Source organism: Malus sylvestris, chromosome 4, assembly GCF_916048215.2.
Source record: "Malus sylvestris chromosome 4, drMalSylv7.2, whole genome shotgun sequence".
Classification (NCBI taxonomy): Eukaryota; Viridiplantae; Streptophyta; class Magnoliopsida; order Rosales; family Rosaceae; genus Malus; species Malus sylvestris.
The window spans coordinates 26,273,455-26,293,089 of record NC_062263.1 but is presented as its reverse complement, the minus strand read 5'-3'; the positions used below and the strand labels follow the sequence as shown (position 1 = coordinate 26,293,089).

Below are 19,635 nucleotides of genomic sequence, written 5' to 3'. Positions count from 1 at the left end.
TTGTTAGATGGTGATAAAAAGAATGAAAAATTTCGATAATAATATGACCAAATCATATCATGTCATGGCTGAAGGAGGAAGAATTAACACATGTATTGTTTCTTAATTTTAATTGGTCAAATTGATTTTTTTTTAAATTACAATTGTTGATTGTCGATATTTGATTGTTATGTCCTTATTATGTGATCGATATATCGTTATCTAATTTTGATTAGTTCTGAACATATAAGATATTTCCTTAGAAAACGACCAAACCGTGTTCATTATTTCATTCAACAAGAAAATGGATGAAACCAGGAATCGGTCCCAGCCGAAGGAGGAGAAGCCCGTCGCCTTTAATTTGCAAGTTGTAATCTTAATTAATTTTCATAATTTAATTGAGAGTCCCATTTGGTCATATATTCAAAAGAAACCTGCTTTGCTTGTTCATATTGCTGCCTTCATTGTATTTGTATTATGCGTTTTGTTCTCTCAAATCGCGCGGACAGGCGGAGGAAACGGTAAAACCTCCCACTTTATTTAATTAATTTAATCACTTTATTTAATTAGTTTAATTTAATCTAATTCTATGCTAATGGACTATGATTACGGATAGAGAGTGATGAGGATGATGGTTGTTTTTTGTTCCGGACTAACTGGAAAGATCAGATGATTTTGGTTTGTGGGTTTAATCAAATTGCTTTGGCTTCTACGACAAGGCTTAATCATTTAAAAGAAGCTGAAAAAAGCCAGCCCTAAACCTTTCTCTCTCTCTCTCTCTCTCTAGTTTCTCTCTCTCTAGATATTGTAGCCTGCAGGGTATTTTTTTGGAGACAGTTGAAATAACCCAACTCAGGAAATCCAGCTTCATTGCTCAGAAATAAGCAGAGCTTCCAAAAAAAAAGCACTTTTTTGGTTGCTTGGTGGGAACATGGAGATTTGGCATGTACATGCATGCGTGGGACTCTTAATTTTCTTCATTAAATAAAACTCCAAACATCCAAGTGGTGTAGTAGTTGGTATAGTGGAAGAAGATATGTTTGAAAAGTGTTTTTTTTTTACATTTCAAGGAAGTAAAATTTTGTACAAATGTGCTTTTTGGCTTCTGCTTACTAGCTGATCGGTCTCACAGATTCACACACAAATTTCCCAAGGCAACCATGCGGCTACTGCTGCTCTTTCTGGCTTTCTGCTTCTCTGGAATTCATGTGGTCTCTTCTTCTACACACCCGGATGATGGTATGTAATAGTCTTAAATATCAATACATACATACATATATATATATATATATATATATATATATATATATTGATCTCTTAATTCATGGGAAAATTGGGTTTTGTGTAGTTTCTACTTTTGGTCTACAATTTCAAAGCTAGCATCATATCCGTTGACTTGATAGGTTTTTTGTGATATCATGTTCATCTTCTTATTCTTCGTGACAATATTCCAAGTCAATCATCTGTTATTATATGGGAAAGTAAAAACAGTGACACAATGTGATTGGTTTGGGATATCACCTTGGTGTAGATTCTTTCGTGTGTGTTGACACACCCGACCCCGATATTCTCCAAATACTCGAGGTAGGCACGTGCTGGTCAACACCCGAAGGTGACAAAGCCATACTAACATGCATGTGAAGTAACGAACATAAATAAAAATGATAAATTTAATTACAATGCTTATGCAATTGAGGAACGTGTTCAGAGCATACAACTAATCATAAACACTAAAAAAGAATAATATAAAATTGAATGAGCAAAGAGATGGGTCCTACACTGAGAGGACTCAAAGATGTCGATGCGGGAATGCCTTGACGCAAGGATTGTACGCCTTGATTCTAAGTCTTGAGATGGCACAAAACAAAATATGAGTGGACCAAGTTGATATATAAGTAGTACAAAAATAGTTATTCAACAATGTACTAACCCCCAAAGTTTATGAAAACTCAATAACATAATATATAATAGGTTTTCCAAAACCCTAGCATGCCATAAAAACATTCATAAAACATATATTATATATAGTGTGCTTAGTAGTGGTATATATATAAGGCATATACATATATATAATATTTCATTCGCTCGAAGGCATATAGAACACTTCTTCAGTCATCTGAAGGTTCTACAACACGCGCTCGTAGGTAGATCATTCGCCCGTAGGTAGTATCATTCGCTTGTAGGCACTACATCTCCTGGCCGAAGCCAATATAAATATCTTCCACCCGTAGGCCCTACACACGCTTGGCCGAAGCCAATCATATATCTCCCACCTGTTGGCACCAACCAAACGTTAGGTCAAAGCCAATCATATGTATCCAACCCACACTCGGCCGTAGCCAATCATATATATATATATATATATATATATATCATATGTATCCAACCCACACCCGGCCGTAGCCAATCATATAAGTATTGTTTGCCCATAAGCAGTAACATTCGAATAACCACTAAGTACATAAGGACATTAACATAATATTTCTAATATCTATTTTAATCAGAGCTCAGTAGCTAAAACGTCATATCGTAAAACCTATTCGTAGTATATAGTCATCAATCATATATACTACGAAGAACATAAAATTGATAAAGCATGGTAAATCGTAAAGCATGAAACTAATTTACTCATAAACGTTTCATAAAATGTAGCCATTAAACCATGCTTTTCATGTATGCATTTCTAAAAATTAAAACATGCATTTTGGAAGGGGTCCACTTACCTTACACCGTTGGCGAAGAGCCGTGCAAATAAGCGTGGATGGAAATATCACTAACAATTGCACCTAAGCACATAAGCGTAGCAATTAATAAAACTATACTAAAATGATTTAATTTGTGAAAATGGACATTGAAAACGAATTCAGGACGTCGAATTTAGTCTATGAGGGGTCTTGGACGAAACCCTAAAAAGTCAACCCAAAAGTCAACATTGACCAGTCAACGGTCAACGGTCAGCGGTGATCGGAAGTCAACGGTCAAATGGGTCAGTCAAACAGGTCTGGGTCAAATGGGTTAGGTTGGAACTAGTTAGGGTTTAGGGTTTTGGACTTAGGTTAGGGTTAGGTTAGTGGGTTAGGGCCTAAGCTAATGGGTAGTAGATTGGGCTTTGGGTTTGGGCCGATTGCATGGCCCAATGGTTAGGTTATTGGGTTGAACCTGGGTTGGGTTTGATACAAATTTGGGCTTGGGTCACAAAGGCCCAAGGTTTGGGTTGGTTTTAGGTTGGGTCTTAGGTCACGGGTCGGGAAGAAAAAAAGGGAGAGGGAATAGTGGGTCGGGGGACAAATTTGTAAGAGTGGGCCCCAAGTGGCTCTCTAATTAAGACCAATCATCAAACCCAATTTAAAATAAAATATCTCACCCATAGTGAAATTATGAAATTGCCCTCCCATTACATAATATCTGAGACGAGTCGTTACAATGTAATTAGCAATTAGTCCATTTAATTTTGGTCTAATGTGAATTATTTTGAAGTTTTGGTTAAATTTGATTCTAAACCCTCATTGTTCCTATTAAGGGTAGTTGATTGATTTAAATGTGTGTTGATCCAGCTAATGCACTCCAATCCTTGAGGCAGACATGGAGCAATGTTCCACCCAGCTGGGGCAAGTCAAACGATCCATGTGGGGAGCGCTGGGATGGCATCACTTGCAACGGTTTGAGGGTGACTGAATTGTGAGTGTTGTTCATCTTCGAATTCTAATGTGATCGTTGTAATTATGGGCATTCTTGCTTACTTTCTTAATCGGATTTTGAACCATAACCTCTTCTGATGTTCACTGTGCAGGGGATTATCAGGAATGAACGTGAAAGGGAAAATTGAAAGCGACATCGTAGAGCTTTCTGAGTTAAGATCCTTGTGAGTGTGATTGTTCCTCTTTCATACCAGCATTATGTTTGCAGTAAATTATCAACTGAGCAACATAACAAATTTGATGTCTAATTATAAAAATATGCATAAAACATGTTTTATTTTTGCAGTGTCAGTTATTTTGTTTAGCTCAATCTTGATTAGGGATGGAATTCTTTTTTTTTTCTTTTTTTTCTTTTTTTTGTCAAGAAGGGAGATTACAACCCAAAGAGAACTGCAAAACAACAGCAAAACGAGTCAAAGGGACTCCAGCATCATCATCAATGAGAGCTGATCTAATCTAAATAGGAGGCTTATAAAAAACAAGAACACCAATATCCATATTATAACTCTAGCTAGCCAACTAATTCGCCACAATATTCTTTTCTCTGTAAATGTGATTCAATTCACACCTCCTTAATTGTCTCATCATTAATTTGCATCTATGCATAGTCTCCAAAGGATGGAAATTATCAACTTGGGTTTGCTTCAATAACATAACAATAGCCTTGGAATCCATCTCAATATGAAGATCAGTAGCACCCTTATCAATAGCAAGCTGTAAACCAATGTATAAACTCCATAATTCAGCATCACAAACTTGCCTTTGTCCCAAATTCGCAGCAAAGCCACCTAACCAGTTGCCATTATGATCTCTTAGTACGCCACCAGCCCTAATTCGACTAGAATTTGTCCTTCTAGATCTATCCACATTTAGCGTACACCAACCTACATCAGGATGATCCCAAGTGAGTGAAATTTGCCTCTTGACAGGATTAACGGAAGACTTCACACAAGCCTTCAACCATTCAGCCATATCTCTCACGATGATTGTTTTTAGATCCATAGGCATGACAAAATTGACATAAAAAATCTGCTTGTTTCTCAATTTACAAATATACCAGTAAATAAAAAGGAAAAGAGTACCCCAAGCACCCTTATTGGTCCTTTTTGAACTTACTTTCAGATTTGCCAGCAGCCAAGCCTTAAACTCAAGATTTTGGGCATTCCTCAATTGCCTTAGAACTCCCATACTTTCTCAAATACACACAACCCTGGAATAATCTTTAAAAATATGAGCAATAGATTCAATTGGTCCACAATAAGTGACATGCCCGATCCTGATATTCCCCGAACACCAAGGTAGGCACGTGCTGGCCGACACCCAAAAGTGACGAAGCCGTATTAAAATGCATGAGAACCAAAAATATGAATAAAACAATAGAAATTTAAAGGTAATGAATATACATTTAAGGAACGTGTTCAAAGCATATGACTAACTAGAACACTAAAACAAATAAAATAAAATTGAATGGACAAGGTAATGGGTCTTACACCGAGAGGACTCGAAGATGCCAATACGGAAGTGCCTTGATTCCAGGATTGTACGCCTCGATTCTAAATCCTGAGGGGGTGCAAAACAAACATGAATGGTCTAAGTTGATATATATATAATAACACTGAAACAGTTAACAACATACTAACCCCCAAAGTTTTATGAAAACTAATAGCATAATATGTGATAGGTTTCCAAAAACCCTAGCATGCCATAAAACATTTCATAAAACATATCTTGTATATAGTGTGCTAAATAATGGTATCCAATAACAATATCTCCCGGCCCTTAGCCAACAACCATGTCTCTGTGCCCGAAGCCAGAGTTTATTGTCTCCCGACCCAATGCCCGTGTAACGACCCAAAATTTACTTCGGAAGCTAATTACTAAGATATGCCCAAATTCCTTTTCTTAGCCAATTTTCAATAAAAGATTAATCTCAATTATTTTATTATGGCTGCATCTAACCTTCTCATTAGACTGTCTACGTACCCTATGAAGGGATCGAGCCATTCATAGTTCACCAATTCAATTTCTAACTCATTTCTGAAAATCATTCAAGTGACTAACAATCAATAACTACGTTCAAACAAGTGAATCACACCAAATGCATGTCAAATATGATTTTAGAATATCGAAATTGGCAGCATCGGCCCACTGGCCATGCGTCGCCGCACGTGGTGGTTTTCGACGAAAGGAAACCCCTAATTCCAACGAACTCTAAAAATTTCCAAACTTCATAAGCAAGTAGAGTTCAATGAGAGGAACAACTTTCATACCTAGGCCAAAGTGCAATTCGGCATGGAAACACCTCAATTTCACTCGAACCAGTCGGAAACCCTAGAAATTAGTGGTTTCGATCCGTCACCTTCGGTGCTCCACCACCCCAACCAATGTTTGGGCTTTGTTCCTGGCCACTAGAAAAGTGTTTTAGTGGTGGTAATTGCAGGAAATAGCTTCAAGATTTGAGGAATCATCTCACGAACCCGTCGCACCCACCGACGTTCTTCACCCATTTACAACCAATTTTCTTCTAAATTTGGATGGAAATGGAAGAAGGAAAGGCTAGATGATGATTGGGAGTGGTGGCTCGGTCCAATTCGTGGGAAATCTGATGGAAAACGATCGAAAAATATGGAGAAAACGGGTTGAAGGAAGACTTAGTTCTTTCCCCTTATTTCATTCTCTCATTTCCCTCATTTCCTTCTTCCTTGATTGGTCCCGTGCTCTCCACCCTCTCACTGCCTTTCACGTGACACTCCCATTGCTCCAGATTTTCTGGAGCCTTCCAAAATAAATGGTAACATGACTATTTTGTCCTCAACTGCAATCGTTAATAACTTCTTCGTTATAACTCCATTTCACAAACGGTTTTTGCCTACACGTTGGTGGAATCGTCCTCTATCCAGATATGTCAAGAAATATGATAAGATATACGAGGATAAAATATGTCCTCGAAAAATTCAATTTAGCCAACTAAGGGTATTTTCATATTTTCCCTTTTTTGATAAATTTGTCCTCATAAACATATATTTAAAATTTTTCAAGGTATTATAGCCAGCTCCATGTCTCTAGGCCCAAAGCTAGAAATTATATCTCTCGGCCCGTAACCAACAACAAATCCTCGCCTGTAGGCAGAACAGTGACCACTAGATACACACAAAACATTGAACATAATATTCTAAAAAAACATATATCATATAACTCAAAGCCACTTCATAGTATATAGTCATCCATCATATATACTATAAAGATGGTGTGTAAAAACATGTTCGTAAGTAGTATATCGTCATCCATTAGATAAACTACAAAGAACACTAATTCACAGATACTTTACCGCTGAAGTGCTACGCAAACTAGCGAAGACAAAAACGCCATAACAATTGCCCCTAAGCACATACAGGGTCCCAATTAATAAAACTATACTATACAATTGAATTTGGAAAAACGAACGTCAGAAACGGATTCAGGACGTCGAATTACCCTAAGAAGGGTCCTGGGTAAATTTAGAAAAAGTCAACAAAAAGTCAACACAGGAATATTCCACGAAATATTCCATCAGGTCAACAGCCGGTCTAATGGGCTGGGTCAATAGGCCACAGGGTTGGGTTGAAGGGTTAGATGGGTTTGGGCTTTAAGCTCGGCCCATTGTTTTGGGTTGGGTTAAAGGGTTTTGGGTTATCCAATTGGGCTTGCTCCATGGCCCAAAGGCCCGAGACTCAACTAAAGGTCACCATATAATATACCAAAATGAAGATAAAGAGTGAGGATTCGAGTAGTACCAAGATGAGACGTGTCGAGGTCGGGATTGGCCAACAAATGGCCTGAGATTCACGGACCTTCGCCGGAAAACTAGAAAGAGTTTTCCCTGGGTATTCATGCGTCTAAAAACATCCCAAAACGTCTCAAAAGCTACCTAATCACTTTTCTTAACCCGATTTAGGAAGATTTAGAGGTGAGTTCGACTTACCTTATCAGAGAGATAAGAGGGTCCAATTGGTGGTGACGATGGTGTGATGGTAACTGCCCGTGTGTATGTATGTTTGTGTGTGTGTGAGTTCGTCGATGAGGAGAGAAGGGTGAGGTCGAGGGAGAGTTTCGGGGGAAAGAGTGAAGAGAAAGCCAGGAAGAGAACAGAGAAGAAGGGGGAGAAAGAAAGAGGACTTGGTAGCCATGGGGAAGGGAGACCGGGAAACCAAAAAGAAAAGGGTCCCACCCGGCTCACTCTTTAAGGTTTTAAGGCAATCCCAAATTAAATATCCTCTTTTTCGTAAAATTACAGAAATACCCATTCGTTCCGTAAAATTCGTAAATAAATCTGGGATAGGTTGTTACAACAAATCATACAAGAAGAATCAGAAGTTATTTGTCTTCTAACTTGCTGCTCATTAAAAAGCAATCTCCCTTTACTCATCAACCAAAGAAAAACTTTTAGCTTAGGTGGAACATTAATTTTCCAAATAAAATCCCAGTAAGAATCAGGCAAATCTTCTCCATCAAGGAAGAGATTATAAGCTAATTTAACGATGAAAACTCCATTTGAAACACATCTCCAAATAATTTTATCCATACCTACACCAGTAGTACCTGCATGCCGACATATAAAATTTTCAACCATATCCTTGGGCAACACATCTCTGAGCTTTTCAAGATCCCACCAACCATTACTTAAAAGCTCAGAGACAACACAATCAATATTGGTGATATTAGCAACATCAATAGTTTCAATTAAAAGGACATTTAAGACCGATGAATCCTTCCAAAATTTCACACTCTTACCATTGCCAATTCTCCAAGTCATGCCCTTTTTAAGAAGATTAGCTCCATACAGAATTCCTTTCCAAGAATAAGAACACTCGGTTCTTTCATGAATTTTGGGGTCTAAAATAGAATAACCTTTTCAAATACTTGGCCTGATAAATTTGAGACCAAAGACCAAAGTCTTTAGCATGAATCCTCTACCCTAACTTGGCTAAAAGAGCATGATTTATTACACAAGCTCTCTTAATCCCCAAACCACCCTTACTTTTAGGTCTGCAAACCATACTCCATTGGCATAGATGAACTTTTTTCTTTTGATCGGTATCCCCCCACAAAAAATTCCTGTTCAACTTGTCTAACTCTTCACACACACTAGCAGGAAGCTTGATCATTTGCATGGCATAAACTAGTATGGGCGAGGTAACATCTTGAATTAAGGTAATTCTTCCAAACATGGACAATACCTTGCTCTTCCAAGTTGCCAACCTCTTCTGAACTTTATCAATAACACCCGAATAAGTAGCCTTTGAAACTCTAGTTTGAAATAGAGGCATTCCTATATAATTCCCAAGACTCTAAGAGATAGGAGAACCATAAATTGCACTAATACTATTAACAACAACCTTGGACGTGTTTGGAGAACAATAAAGAACATATTTTTCAAAGTTAACAGCTTGACCAGAAGCTTTGCAAAAATTTTCAAGGAACCTTTTCATTAATCTTGCTTGCTTTGGAGTAGCTTCAGAAAACAAAATTAAATCATCAGCGAAAAAGAGATGAGAGACCCCACGTCCAGATTGAGAAGCCTTAACAGGTTTCCACCTTACTCTGTTCATAGTTGCAGAAATTAAATGAGAGAGTATCTCAATACATAGCACAAACAAATAAAGGGACAAATGATCCCCTTGCCGAATACCGTTTTGAGGAGTAAAACAATCTGTTAATTCACCATTGAAACAAATTTGGTACTTAACGGTGGATACACATTCCATTATATGTTAAACCAAATTCGAAGGCAACCCAACCTCATTCAATACATACTCAATAAACTTCCAATTAAGTCTGTTATAAGCCTTGGAGAGATCAATTTTCCAAGCTAAAAATCCTTTTTGGCCTTTTCAAATTCTGAACTTGTGAATAATTTCTTGAGCAATAAGGATATTGTAAAAAATTTGTCTACCAGGAACAAAACTAGCCTGATTATGACTAATCAGATGAGCCAAAAGAGGACTGATTCTAGCAACAATGATTTTAGAGAGCTCTTTATAAAGAGTGCAACAAAGACTAATAAGTCTAAAATTCAACATTTGTTGAGGATTATCAATTTTAGGGACCAAAGTTATCATCACACTGTTTAACCTCTCATGCAATCTCCTTGACTGAAAAGCATTCCATACCATTTCAAAGATATCATTAGCACATATATTCCACTGACTTTGATAAAAGCAAGCAGGAAAACCCTTAATACCTAGAGCTTTAAGGCCTCCAATATTAAAAAGGCTTTCCTTGACTTCAACCATATCGATATCTTTGATAAGAGCTTCACGATCATCATTATGTATATCAGGAAAAAGATTAGGAAGAGATTCCATTTGCTTAGACTTTTGCCCATGCGAAAAAATAGTTTGAAAGTACTCCACTGCTAACTTTTTCAAATCAAAAGACTCCGATATCCAAGCACCTTGATTGTTAATGAGCCCCTCAATTCTATTTCTTCTCCTCCTTACAATAGTAGTGAGATGAAAAAAATTTGTATTACGATCACATTCTTGAAGCCACCATAACCGAGACTTTTGATGCCAATATATAGCCTCCTCATTCAGAACTACATTATATTCAGAAATCAACTCATCCTCAAATTTAGAAAGAGATTTATTAGGCCCATGACACAAAGCGTTTTGAATCCCACCAATTCTTGCTAGAAGTCTGCGCTTTCTCTATTTCAGATGACCAAAGACTTGAATATTCCACTTCTTAAGCAGTTCAACAAGAGCACAAGTTTTATCAACAACCGAACCTCTACCATTACGCCAATAATCATCAACAAACTCCTTGAAATTTTCATGCCTTAACCACATAGCTTCAAAACCAAAAGGACGATGCTTAGGAGAAAATGAATGATGAGAATTTAAGCATATCTTAATTGGGCAGTGATCTAACTTGGTTCGCGGGAAATGGTGAACATAAGCTTCAGAGAAAAGGCTCCTCCAACTCATATTACAAATCCCTTGATCAATTCTTTCTAAAACTTTTTTATTAGTCCAAGTAAATTTAGGACCAATAAAACCCAAATCAATCATATAATTCCTATCCACCCAAGATTTGAAGCCTTTTAATCAGCATAATAGAGCACCACCAAGTTTATCTTCCACACACAACATATTAAAATCCCCAACAATTGACCAAGGCAATTGATGACAATCGGCTACAAAATCCAAATAATCCCACAATATCTCTCTTTTAGTAACACAAGGGCTAGCATAGACATCTGTGAAAATCCAATGGTTCTGACCAACTCCTCTCACAGCAACAGAAATAGCTTGGTCTATGGTACTGATAACTTCCACCTTTAATCTAGAATCCTTCCACAACATCCACAATCCACCAGAGAAGCCAACAACATCCATAATCTCAAAGCATGGAAAACCAAGAGATTTCACTACTGAAATAGCTTTCTGACCACTAATCATGGGTTCACAGATAACCAAAATCTCCATTTGGTGAATATTAATTAACTCTGCAACATTATGTTTAAACTTGGTGCAACCAGCACCTCTAGAGTTCCATACTACAATGTTCATCATAAAGATGAAGGAGATAAATAAAACCAAAGCATAAAGCCTAGCAACCCATAAGGGTTGCCTCCATATGGGAGGCACACATCTCATCAGACTTAGCTGAATAAGAATCCTCGGATGAATAAGATCGTTGAATAATTGAACCTGGAATAGCATGATTAGTATTCATCATCTTTTCACTTGGATCCAGATCACACGTAGCTAACTCAACGCCGTTGCCACTTGCATTGGATGGTTGGTGACCAAAAATACATGTTCCCTTCGACATATTTGAACCATAGTACATATCAGTCTTGAAGGCATTAAAATTAAATTTGAACGACTAAGCCTCAACATTACTAATCGAACTAGAACTTGACCTTTTCACCAAAGGTTGTCTTAGCTGCCCCAAATTATCAGTGCTCAGTCGGGAAGGAGCATGTGGCTTACGACCAAAGTTAGAGATTTCAGCAAGTGCATCCCAATCACCAGTTTCCTTCTTCTTCCTAGCCACCCAAATTTTCCTTTCAATAGACCCTCACCTTTCTCACCATTTATGCCACTTCCCACATTGCCTTCATTCAGACTTTTATCTTCCCCATTAAGCGCACTGAACCTTGACCCCTACCCATTAAAAGAAACATCCACACCTCCATGTCCATTATTTATTTTTCGAGGTCTACCACTAGGCTTAACTTGCATCCATGTACCATGAATAGTAAAAACATCATCGCTACTTTGAGCAGACTTTACTATAAGCTCATTGATGTTCATACTATTACTCTCATTTTCACCACCATCAACCTTTTCCGCCATAGGATCAATGCTCCAAGGATAGCTCTCCCTCTTATGCCCATAGCAACCACATCTGAAACAAATTTCTGGCATACCCTCGTACTCCAAATCGTACCTTCCTTTATTAATTTGAATAAACGCTTCAAGAGGCTTAGTCACATCAATCTCAACACAAATTCTAGCAAATTTGCCCCTGTATTGAGGATTGGTGTTTACATCAATCTTCAACAGTTTTCCCAGCACACAACCTATCTTCCTCATTGCCCAAACATTAAAATACTTAATTGGAACACCCAGTATCCTAAACCATATAGCCATATGAGTAATAACCTCAGTTGCAGGCACAAATCCTAGTCTCCATTTTTGAATCATCAAATACTGACCCGCAATTATCCAAGGTCCACCAGTTAAAACAAACTCCTTATCCTCTTCCAAATCAAATTTAACAATATTAAAATCATGATCAATGTCAATAAGCTGCATACCTCATTTTAATTGCCATTTTTGCCTTAACATGTTCAACAAAAAATTATAAGTGCGCAATCGCCCAAGAAGTTTGATGACCAAAGCATCATGCCAATCCTTACCAAATTTCTTCACAGCTTTTTTAGATAACGTAAGACCATCTCCAACCGAAGGGTGGGCCAGAGGGCCAAAAAATGCCCGAAAACCGTCTCCAACCGAGGGTTAGGCCAAAGGGCCAATCGGCTGGCCCAAATGAGCCAACCAGCCAGCCCTAGGTTGGGCCAGAAATTTGAGTATTCCTGTCGGATATAACCAACAACAATATAAAAATATTGTTGTCGGTTATATCAAACAAGAATGCTAGGCCAAATTTTCATATGCAACAGCTAGTTACCGTTGGATTCAATTTTTTTTTTGGGCCAAATTTTTTTTTTTTATGAATTTAAAAAATTTAAGTTAATGTTGTTTTTAAATTTAAGTTGTAGTTTTTAAATTTAAGTTGTTGTAGTTTTTAAATGTAAATAATAAATTATGTTTGGTCATGTGGCTCTTTGGCCTTCGATTAAAGACGGTGTTTTGTGACAGGGCTAAAACAAGCCCTATGGCCCTCGATTGGAGATGAAGGCAAATATGCCCTATACTATTTATTAAAATATTAATATCTTGGAGGGCCAGAAGGCTGAAACGAGCCATCTGGCTAGCCTTCGGTTGAAGATGGTCTAACAATAGGCCCTTTCACCTCATGAGAGAAGGAAACGTCCCCGTCAATGAGATCAAGATCACACTAAAAATCAGGAACAGCAACCGAGTCAAGTCACCGAGTTGATTTCATAAGCTTGTCTTTGAAACTCACATTAGGCTCCAAGTGCAGATCAATCATGTCACGTTCAGCATCCAAATTCGGTCCATCAATCCCATGAATTCTCTTACCAGATCGGGAAGAATCAGCACCATTAGCTCCAAATTCAATCGGTGAAGAAACTGATTCTCCACCCATCCTCGAGGACTTCACCCAGAAAAAAGCACGAACAGGTTATTTCTGGGTTTTTGGTTCTCAGAGCGTGAGGCGCGTTCAAAATTCTTTAATTCTCAACGCGTGAGGCCCTAAGTGTAACTAAGTAGGGATGACAATTCTAACCGTTAAACCCGATAATCGTGGATAACCGCCCGAATGGATTGGATTTGATATAAAAATTTGGGTATAATATGGATATGGGGAAAAACCGTGAACTTTATTCGGTTATGGTTTTGGATATGGTTATAGGAGTCCCCAATTCATATTCGTCCCCGAATCCGAACCGAATATATTGTGTGTGTGTGTGTATATATATATATTTGATATATAATATAATTTTATTCAACTTACTGAACCTCCCTATACTAATTCATTATGCATGCATCAAACCCTATAATATCTTTATTATGCACCAGACATCATGCATGGGGCATGCCAACAACCTTATCAATTCAATACTCTTATTGTTATACTTAACCAAATTAATTCATTGAATCATTTTATATATCAATTATGAAATATTCCAAGTTTATCAGATTCATCTCTCTTCAAGAGTCTCACTATCAAGAAATTAATTCATTAAATCAATTTGTTTTGTCTTCCTTTCGTATTTGCTTTTGTCCTTTTTTTTTATTGGACCAATTTATCATATTGGCTTATCATAAACAGCTTCAAATATATTGTTATGTTTTTTGTAATTTGTTTGTACCATACTTGACCAATCCCGAAACTACCAAACACCGGTCAACGTTATACCGTCAATGACCTAAATGAGTTTCCCTCCAACCAGGAGGCCAATTACAGTGCGACACGTGTTGACATCAGAATCCAATCATAGCGCGACATGTGTCAAGATCAAAAGCCAATCACAACACGATACATGTCAATGTCAGAACAAAGCTAGAAACTCTCTTCTATAAAAGGAGATAATTCTCCCACAATATTGCCTAATGTCATTTGTACTAAATCATTCACTAGTACTCACTAAAGGAGAGCTTGAACCTATGTACTTGTGTAAACCCATCATAATTAATGGGAACTCCTCTACTCCGTGGACGTAGCCAATCAGGGTGAACCACGTACATCTTGTGTTTGCTTCCTTGTCTCTATCCATTTACATATTTATCTACACTAGTGACCGGAGCAATCTAGCGAAGGTCACAAACTTAATACTTTCTGTTGTACCAAAATCCTCACTGATTTTGTGCATCAACATACTTGGATGTTGCTATTTAATGATGGAATTAGTATCTACTAAAATTTATAGTGCATCAATTGGATGAATATAATTTTTTTTTAAATTTTTTGACGAAGATGGATATAACCGATAATCGATTGAAAATCCGTTAACCGGTGAATATGGTTATGGATAATCCCGATAGTTAATTTGCAATTATGAATATGGTTAATTTTCGTGGTTATGGAGATGGATATAGCATGTCCGTCCCAAACCGAACCGTTGCCATCCTATAACTAAGAGAGTTCTACCATTTCATGAGAGTCGGGATGGAATTCTTTTTGTAACGAAGCTGAAACGTTAATGTTGCAGGGATCTATCATTCAACAAGGGCCTCACCGGTTCTCTCTCTCCACGATTAGGGGTTCTGAGCAATCTACACATCCTGTAAGAACAATTCACCAAGCAATTTTTCACATCTGCACCTTTTGAACGTTTATGGAACATGACTTTTTATCTCGGATAATTATACAAGATTGTTTCCATCTTTTAGGATCCTAGCTGGTTGCAGCTTCTCTGGAATTATTCCAAGTGAATTGGGGAAACTTGGAGAGCTAACCTTCTTGTAAGAATTGGACTAATTATTCATACTGTTAGTGCAAACCAATATGATGTTTTTCTTTTCCCAAGTTTATATAACTTTGGTTTTTCTCAGGGCTTTGAATACGAATAACTTCACCGGTAGTATACCTGCTTCTTTGGGTAATCTCTCCAACCTCTATTGGCTGGACCTGGCAGACAATCAGTTGACTGGACCTCTCCCAGTTTCGAGCGGCACTACCCCCGGCTTAGACCAACTGTTTAACGCTAAACATTTGTGAGTATTTTCCGTTTTGAAACTCTCTCCATTCGGGAAAGAAAATGAAATTCTAGTAAGGATTATGCCACTGCTTATTGCGTAAACTTAAAACAGATTATATGAATTTGCAGCCATTTGAACCAGAACCAGCTTTCAGGTACCATTCCACCCAGACTTTTCAGCTCCAAGATGACACTGATCCATATGTAAGTTGATCCAAACGATCAGTTTCTAATTTGTCCGGATCCTATCTATCAGTTTATGTTCTATGCTTAAACTGCTTGTCATTCTTTATTTGCAGATTGTTTGATGGAAATAGATTCACTGGGACTATTCCATCAACAATATTTTCCGTTCAGACTCTCGAGGTTCTGTGAGTAAAAAGCCATCTTGAATTTTCTTTTTCCTCCACATTTAAGCGTATCTGCTTCTTGACACTTATTAGACTAAAACCGTTCTTTTCTGCAACAGGCGGCTTGATAGGAATGCTCTGACGGGACCAGTCTCCTCAAATATCTCCAACCTAAAAAATCTCAGTAAATTGTGAGTACAAACTCTCAAAGAAAATACTTTGGTGTGCTTTTACCGTAATCTTAGTGATGGTTAATCAGCTTTTACACGGTTTTTATATTCTCTTACAGAAATATCGCGCACAACAATTTGGACGGCCCTTTACCCGACCTAACTGGATTGAATGCCCTCAATTATGTGTGAGTACATGGCATGGAGCTGTCATTTGCAGTTTCAGTTTTCCGGGTTGTTCTTGTGTTGTACTGATAAATCCTAATGATTTTACTTCAGAGACCTTAGTTACAACTCGTTTGATCCATCAGAAGCTCCGGGTTGGATCTCAACCTTGCCCTCGCTCACCACTATGTAAGTCTGGTGGAGGTTACATGAAAATGTCTTGGTATATATTGATGAGCCTTGGAAAAGGACAGTGAAAAATTTATTGTGATATCATTTTGAAATTATTTACTGTTATGATGCCAGCGTTTTAGAAAATGTAGCACTTCAAGGGACTGTGCCAGAGCAGATGTTCAGCATACAGTCATTGCAGCAAGTGTAAGTATAAGGAGAATAACGGAATAATTCATCTACGTGCTGCAATTTCAGTAAACTGGCCATTCATCTTTTCTGTTACTCGACAGGAAACTGAAAAACAACGCGTTTAACGACACATTTAACATGGGTGATTACATCAGTCCGCAACTGACGCTTGTTGATCTGCAGAACAATCAGATTCAGAGAATAACCCAGAGTTATAAGTACAAAAATACATTAATGTAAGATGGTTCACAGGCCTCGATCTTAATTTTCTATGATGTTCTGTATTTTCATGGGACAATCATTCTTAGTTGTGACTTTTTCATATTGCAGACTTGTTGGGAACCCATTGTGCAATGAATCTAGCTCGAGTCCGTACTGTCAGCCTCCACAATCAAATACAAAACCGTATGCTACTAGCACGGATTGTCCATCCATTACATGCCCCGGGGGTCAGCAGCCAAGCCCTCAGAGTTGTCAATGTGGATATCCTTTTGAAGGAACACTGGATTTCCGAGCGCCCACTTTCAGGGAATTGACAAATGTGACTCTGTTTCAATCCCTAGAACAATGGGTGAAACTTCACCTCACTCCCGGTTCAGTGTCACTTGATAACCCTTTCTTCGACAACGATGACCATCTTAAAGTACATGTGGCTCTCTTTCCACCTACAGGAACATATTTTAATAGGTCTGAGATTATCAGGATTGGTTTTGATATGAGCAGTCAGCCTTACATTCCGCCAGACGGGTTTGGACCCTTCGTTTTTATTCCAGCTCAATATAATTTCCCAGGTAATTTTAAATCACAGTGTTCATATACACCTTCCCTGCATTAGAAGATCAATTAAAATGACAGTAAAAAACCCGAATTGTTTCAGACACACATAAAAGCTTTATGAGCACTGGTGTTATTGTTGGGATATCAGTTAGTTGTCTCGTTCTTGTTCTGGGCCTTGTGGTAGTAGGAATTTACGCCATTAGGCTAAGGAAACGTGTGGAAAGAGCCATTGGTTTAAGCAGACCTTTCGGTAAGAAATCATTCTGAAATTCTGTCACTAATACTAGATACTGCTCAGCTTATATTCACTACTCTCCTCTATCTTCCAGCTTCTTGGGTGCCAAGCGGAAATGATAGTGGCAGTGCACCACAGTTAAAGGGAGCAAGATGGTTTTCGTATGATGAGCTTAAGAAGTGCACCAATAATTTCTCTGACAGTAATGAGATAGGATCTGGCGGCTACGGGAAGGTATATATACAACTCATTCAGTAACATCTATGAAATTGTGCTTGAAGCTAAAATATTTTTTTTCTGTACTTTTCGGTTGGCTATCCATAGGTTTACAGGGGCATGCTTTCTGATGGACAAGTGATAGCAATCAAAAGAGCTCAGCAAGGATCAATGCAGGGAGGTGTCGAGTTCACGACTGAAATTGAGTTGCTCTCTCGCGTTCATCACAAAAATGTTGTTGGTCTTTTGGGATTCTGTTTCGAACAAGGAGAGCAGATGCTGGTTTACGAGTATATGCCTAATGGAACACTTAGGGAAAGCTTGTCAGGTCAGTTTTAGATTTTACTTTTCGCTATTTCATATTTTTAGTTTTATGTGCTTCATTTAGTACCATTGATTTAACATGTAATGATAAGATTTGTTCTAATACGAGTTGCAGGGAGATCTGGTATTCATCTCGATTGGAAGAGGCGACTCCAAATCACTCTTGGCTCGGCAAGAGGACTGGCTTACCTACATGAGCTTGCAAATCCTCCTATAATTCACAGAGATGTGAAGTCCACCAATATTCTATTAGATGAACATTTAACGGCGAAGGTTGCAGATTTTGGCCTGTCGAAGCTGGTCAATGACAGTGGAAAAGGACATGTATCGACTCAGGTCAAAGGAACAATGGTAAGTTTACAATTAAGCATTTCGAATGTTATCATTTATAACTACCTAAAATGTGATCTGCTAGGGTAAGCACTAAGCAGGAAAATCGTGTTTTCCAGTTTCAACATTTCTTGTATTGTTAGTTACTGTCTACACTTTCAGGGCTATCTGGATCCTGAGTACTACATGACTCAACAATTGACCGAGAAGAGCGATGTATACAGCTTTGGAGTCGTTATGCTTGAACTGATAACTGCTAGGCAGCCAATCGAGAAGGGAAAATACATTGTCCGCGAGGTACAGTTGGTGATGGACAAGAATGACGAAGAGCATTACGGTTTGAGGGAGTTAATAGATCGAAACATTCGAAACTCAGGAACTCTTATTGGGTTTGGGAGGTTCTTGGAGCTAGCCATGCAATGTGTCGAAGAATCAGCTGCAGATCGTCCCACGATGAGTGAAGTTGTGAAGGCTATCGAAACCATTCTGCAGAACGATGGGATGAACACAAACTCAACATCAGCATCTTCATCAGCCACAGAGTTTGCAGCATCAAAGGGTGCTCCGAAACATCCCTACAACGGTGGCTTGCCGAAAAAGGAATTCAATGACAGCACCGGCTCCCTTGATTACAGCGGTGGATACACTGTTTCAGCGAAAATCAAACCCAAGTAGTAATTATGAAGTGCAACGAAGTTTTGTGTCAATTAATTTCTTCTTTCGTAATTGTAATTTTCTGTATCCATATATACAAAAATGTAGCAAAAGAATACGTAGCGTTCTTGATTTCAACTGACAAATAGGCATGTAATATTTTTACATTGTGTCTTAGATCTTTTGGATTTGATGCAAGACTTCTTTAAACGTGCTTTCTAACATTTCTTCGAGGAGAAGCAGCACCTGAGTGCTTTTTTAGAAAGCACTGAAATAAATCATTTGAATATATAATAGAAATTTCGACATGTTTACACTAGTAGCCTTATTAGCAGAGTTGCTCCCTATAAAAAAAGTCTCTCTTTGAGGTAGAAAAACTTAAAAAGTACTTATGATAAGAAACACTTCAAACTATTTTTCAAAAAGCACTTGAATTTAATAAAATTTCAACGCTGTTCCAAAAAAAAGCAATTTTAGCAGAATTGAAATTCAGAGAATCATTTCACTCCACACTTCTAACTATACACAAATA

The 19,635-nt window shown here is 38.0% G+C and overlaps 1 protein-coding gene and 2 long non-coding RNA genes across 4 annotated transcripts in view; 1 reads left to right on the top strand and 2 right to left on the bottom strand.

The window, feature by feature from the left end:
* Window positions 1–17,261, bottom strand: part of LOC126619205 (uncharacterized) — a 35,815-nt gene extending 18,554 nt beyond the window's left edge. Inside the window, exon 1 of the long non-coding RNA XR_007621994.1 lies at window positions 17,181–17,261. This is a non-coding gene — a long non-coding RNA (uncharacterized LOC126619205). The remainder of the gene's footprint in view (window positions 1–17,180) is intronic.
* On the top strand, window positions 274–19,313 carry LOC126619191 (leucine-rich repeat receptor protein kinase HPCA1-like). 2 transcript variants are annotated; one of them, XM_050287485.1, is made up of 20 exons: window positions 274–500; window positions 1,112–1,218; window positions 3,534–3,657; window positions 3,770–3,841; window positions 15,031–15,105; window positions 15,212–15,283; window positions 15,374–15,535; window positions 15,649–15,723; window positions 15,819–15,890; window positions 15,989–16,060; window positions 16,159–16,227; window positions 16,319–16,393; window positions 16,511–16,582; window positions 16,669–16,803; window positions 16,898–17,358; window positions 17,445–17,594; window positions 17,674–17,813; window positions 17,904–18,123; window positions 18,235–18,470; window positions 18,612–19,313. In XM_050287485.1, the coding sequence occupies exons 1-20, from the start codon at window positions 457–459 to the stop codon at window positions 19,122–19,124; spliced, it is 2,946 nt and encodes a 981-aa protein (XP_050143442.1). In that variant the 5' UTR covers window positions 274–456; the 3' UTR covers window positions 19,125–19,313. The 2 variants fall into 2 exon arrangements, with proteins under 2 accessions (XP_050143442.1, XP_050143443.1); XM_050287486.1 differs by lacking the exon at window positions 17,445–17,594.
* LOC126619204 (uncharacterized) lies at window positions 4,476–6,042 on the bottom strand. Its single transcript, XR_007621993.1, has 4 exons — window positions 5,948–6,042; window positions 5,168–5,237; window positions 4,794–4,887; window positions 4,476–4,561 (listed from the first exon to the last, which is right to left on the bottom strand). It is a non-coding gene; the product is annotated as an uncharacterized LOC126619204 (long non-coding RNA).
* Window positions 19,314–19,635: the final 322 nt, after the last annotated feature.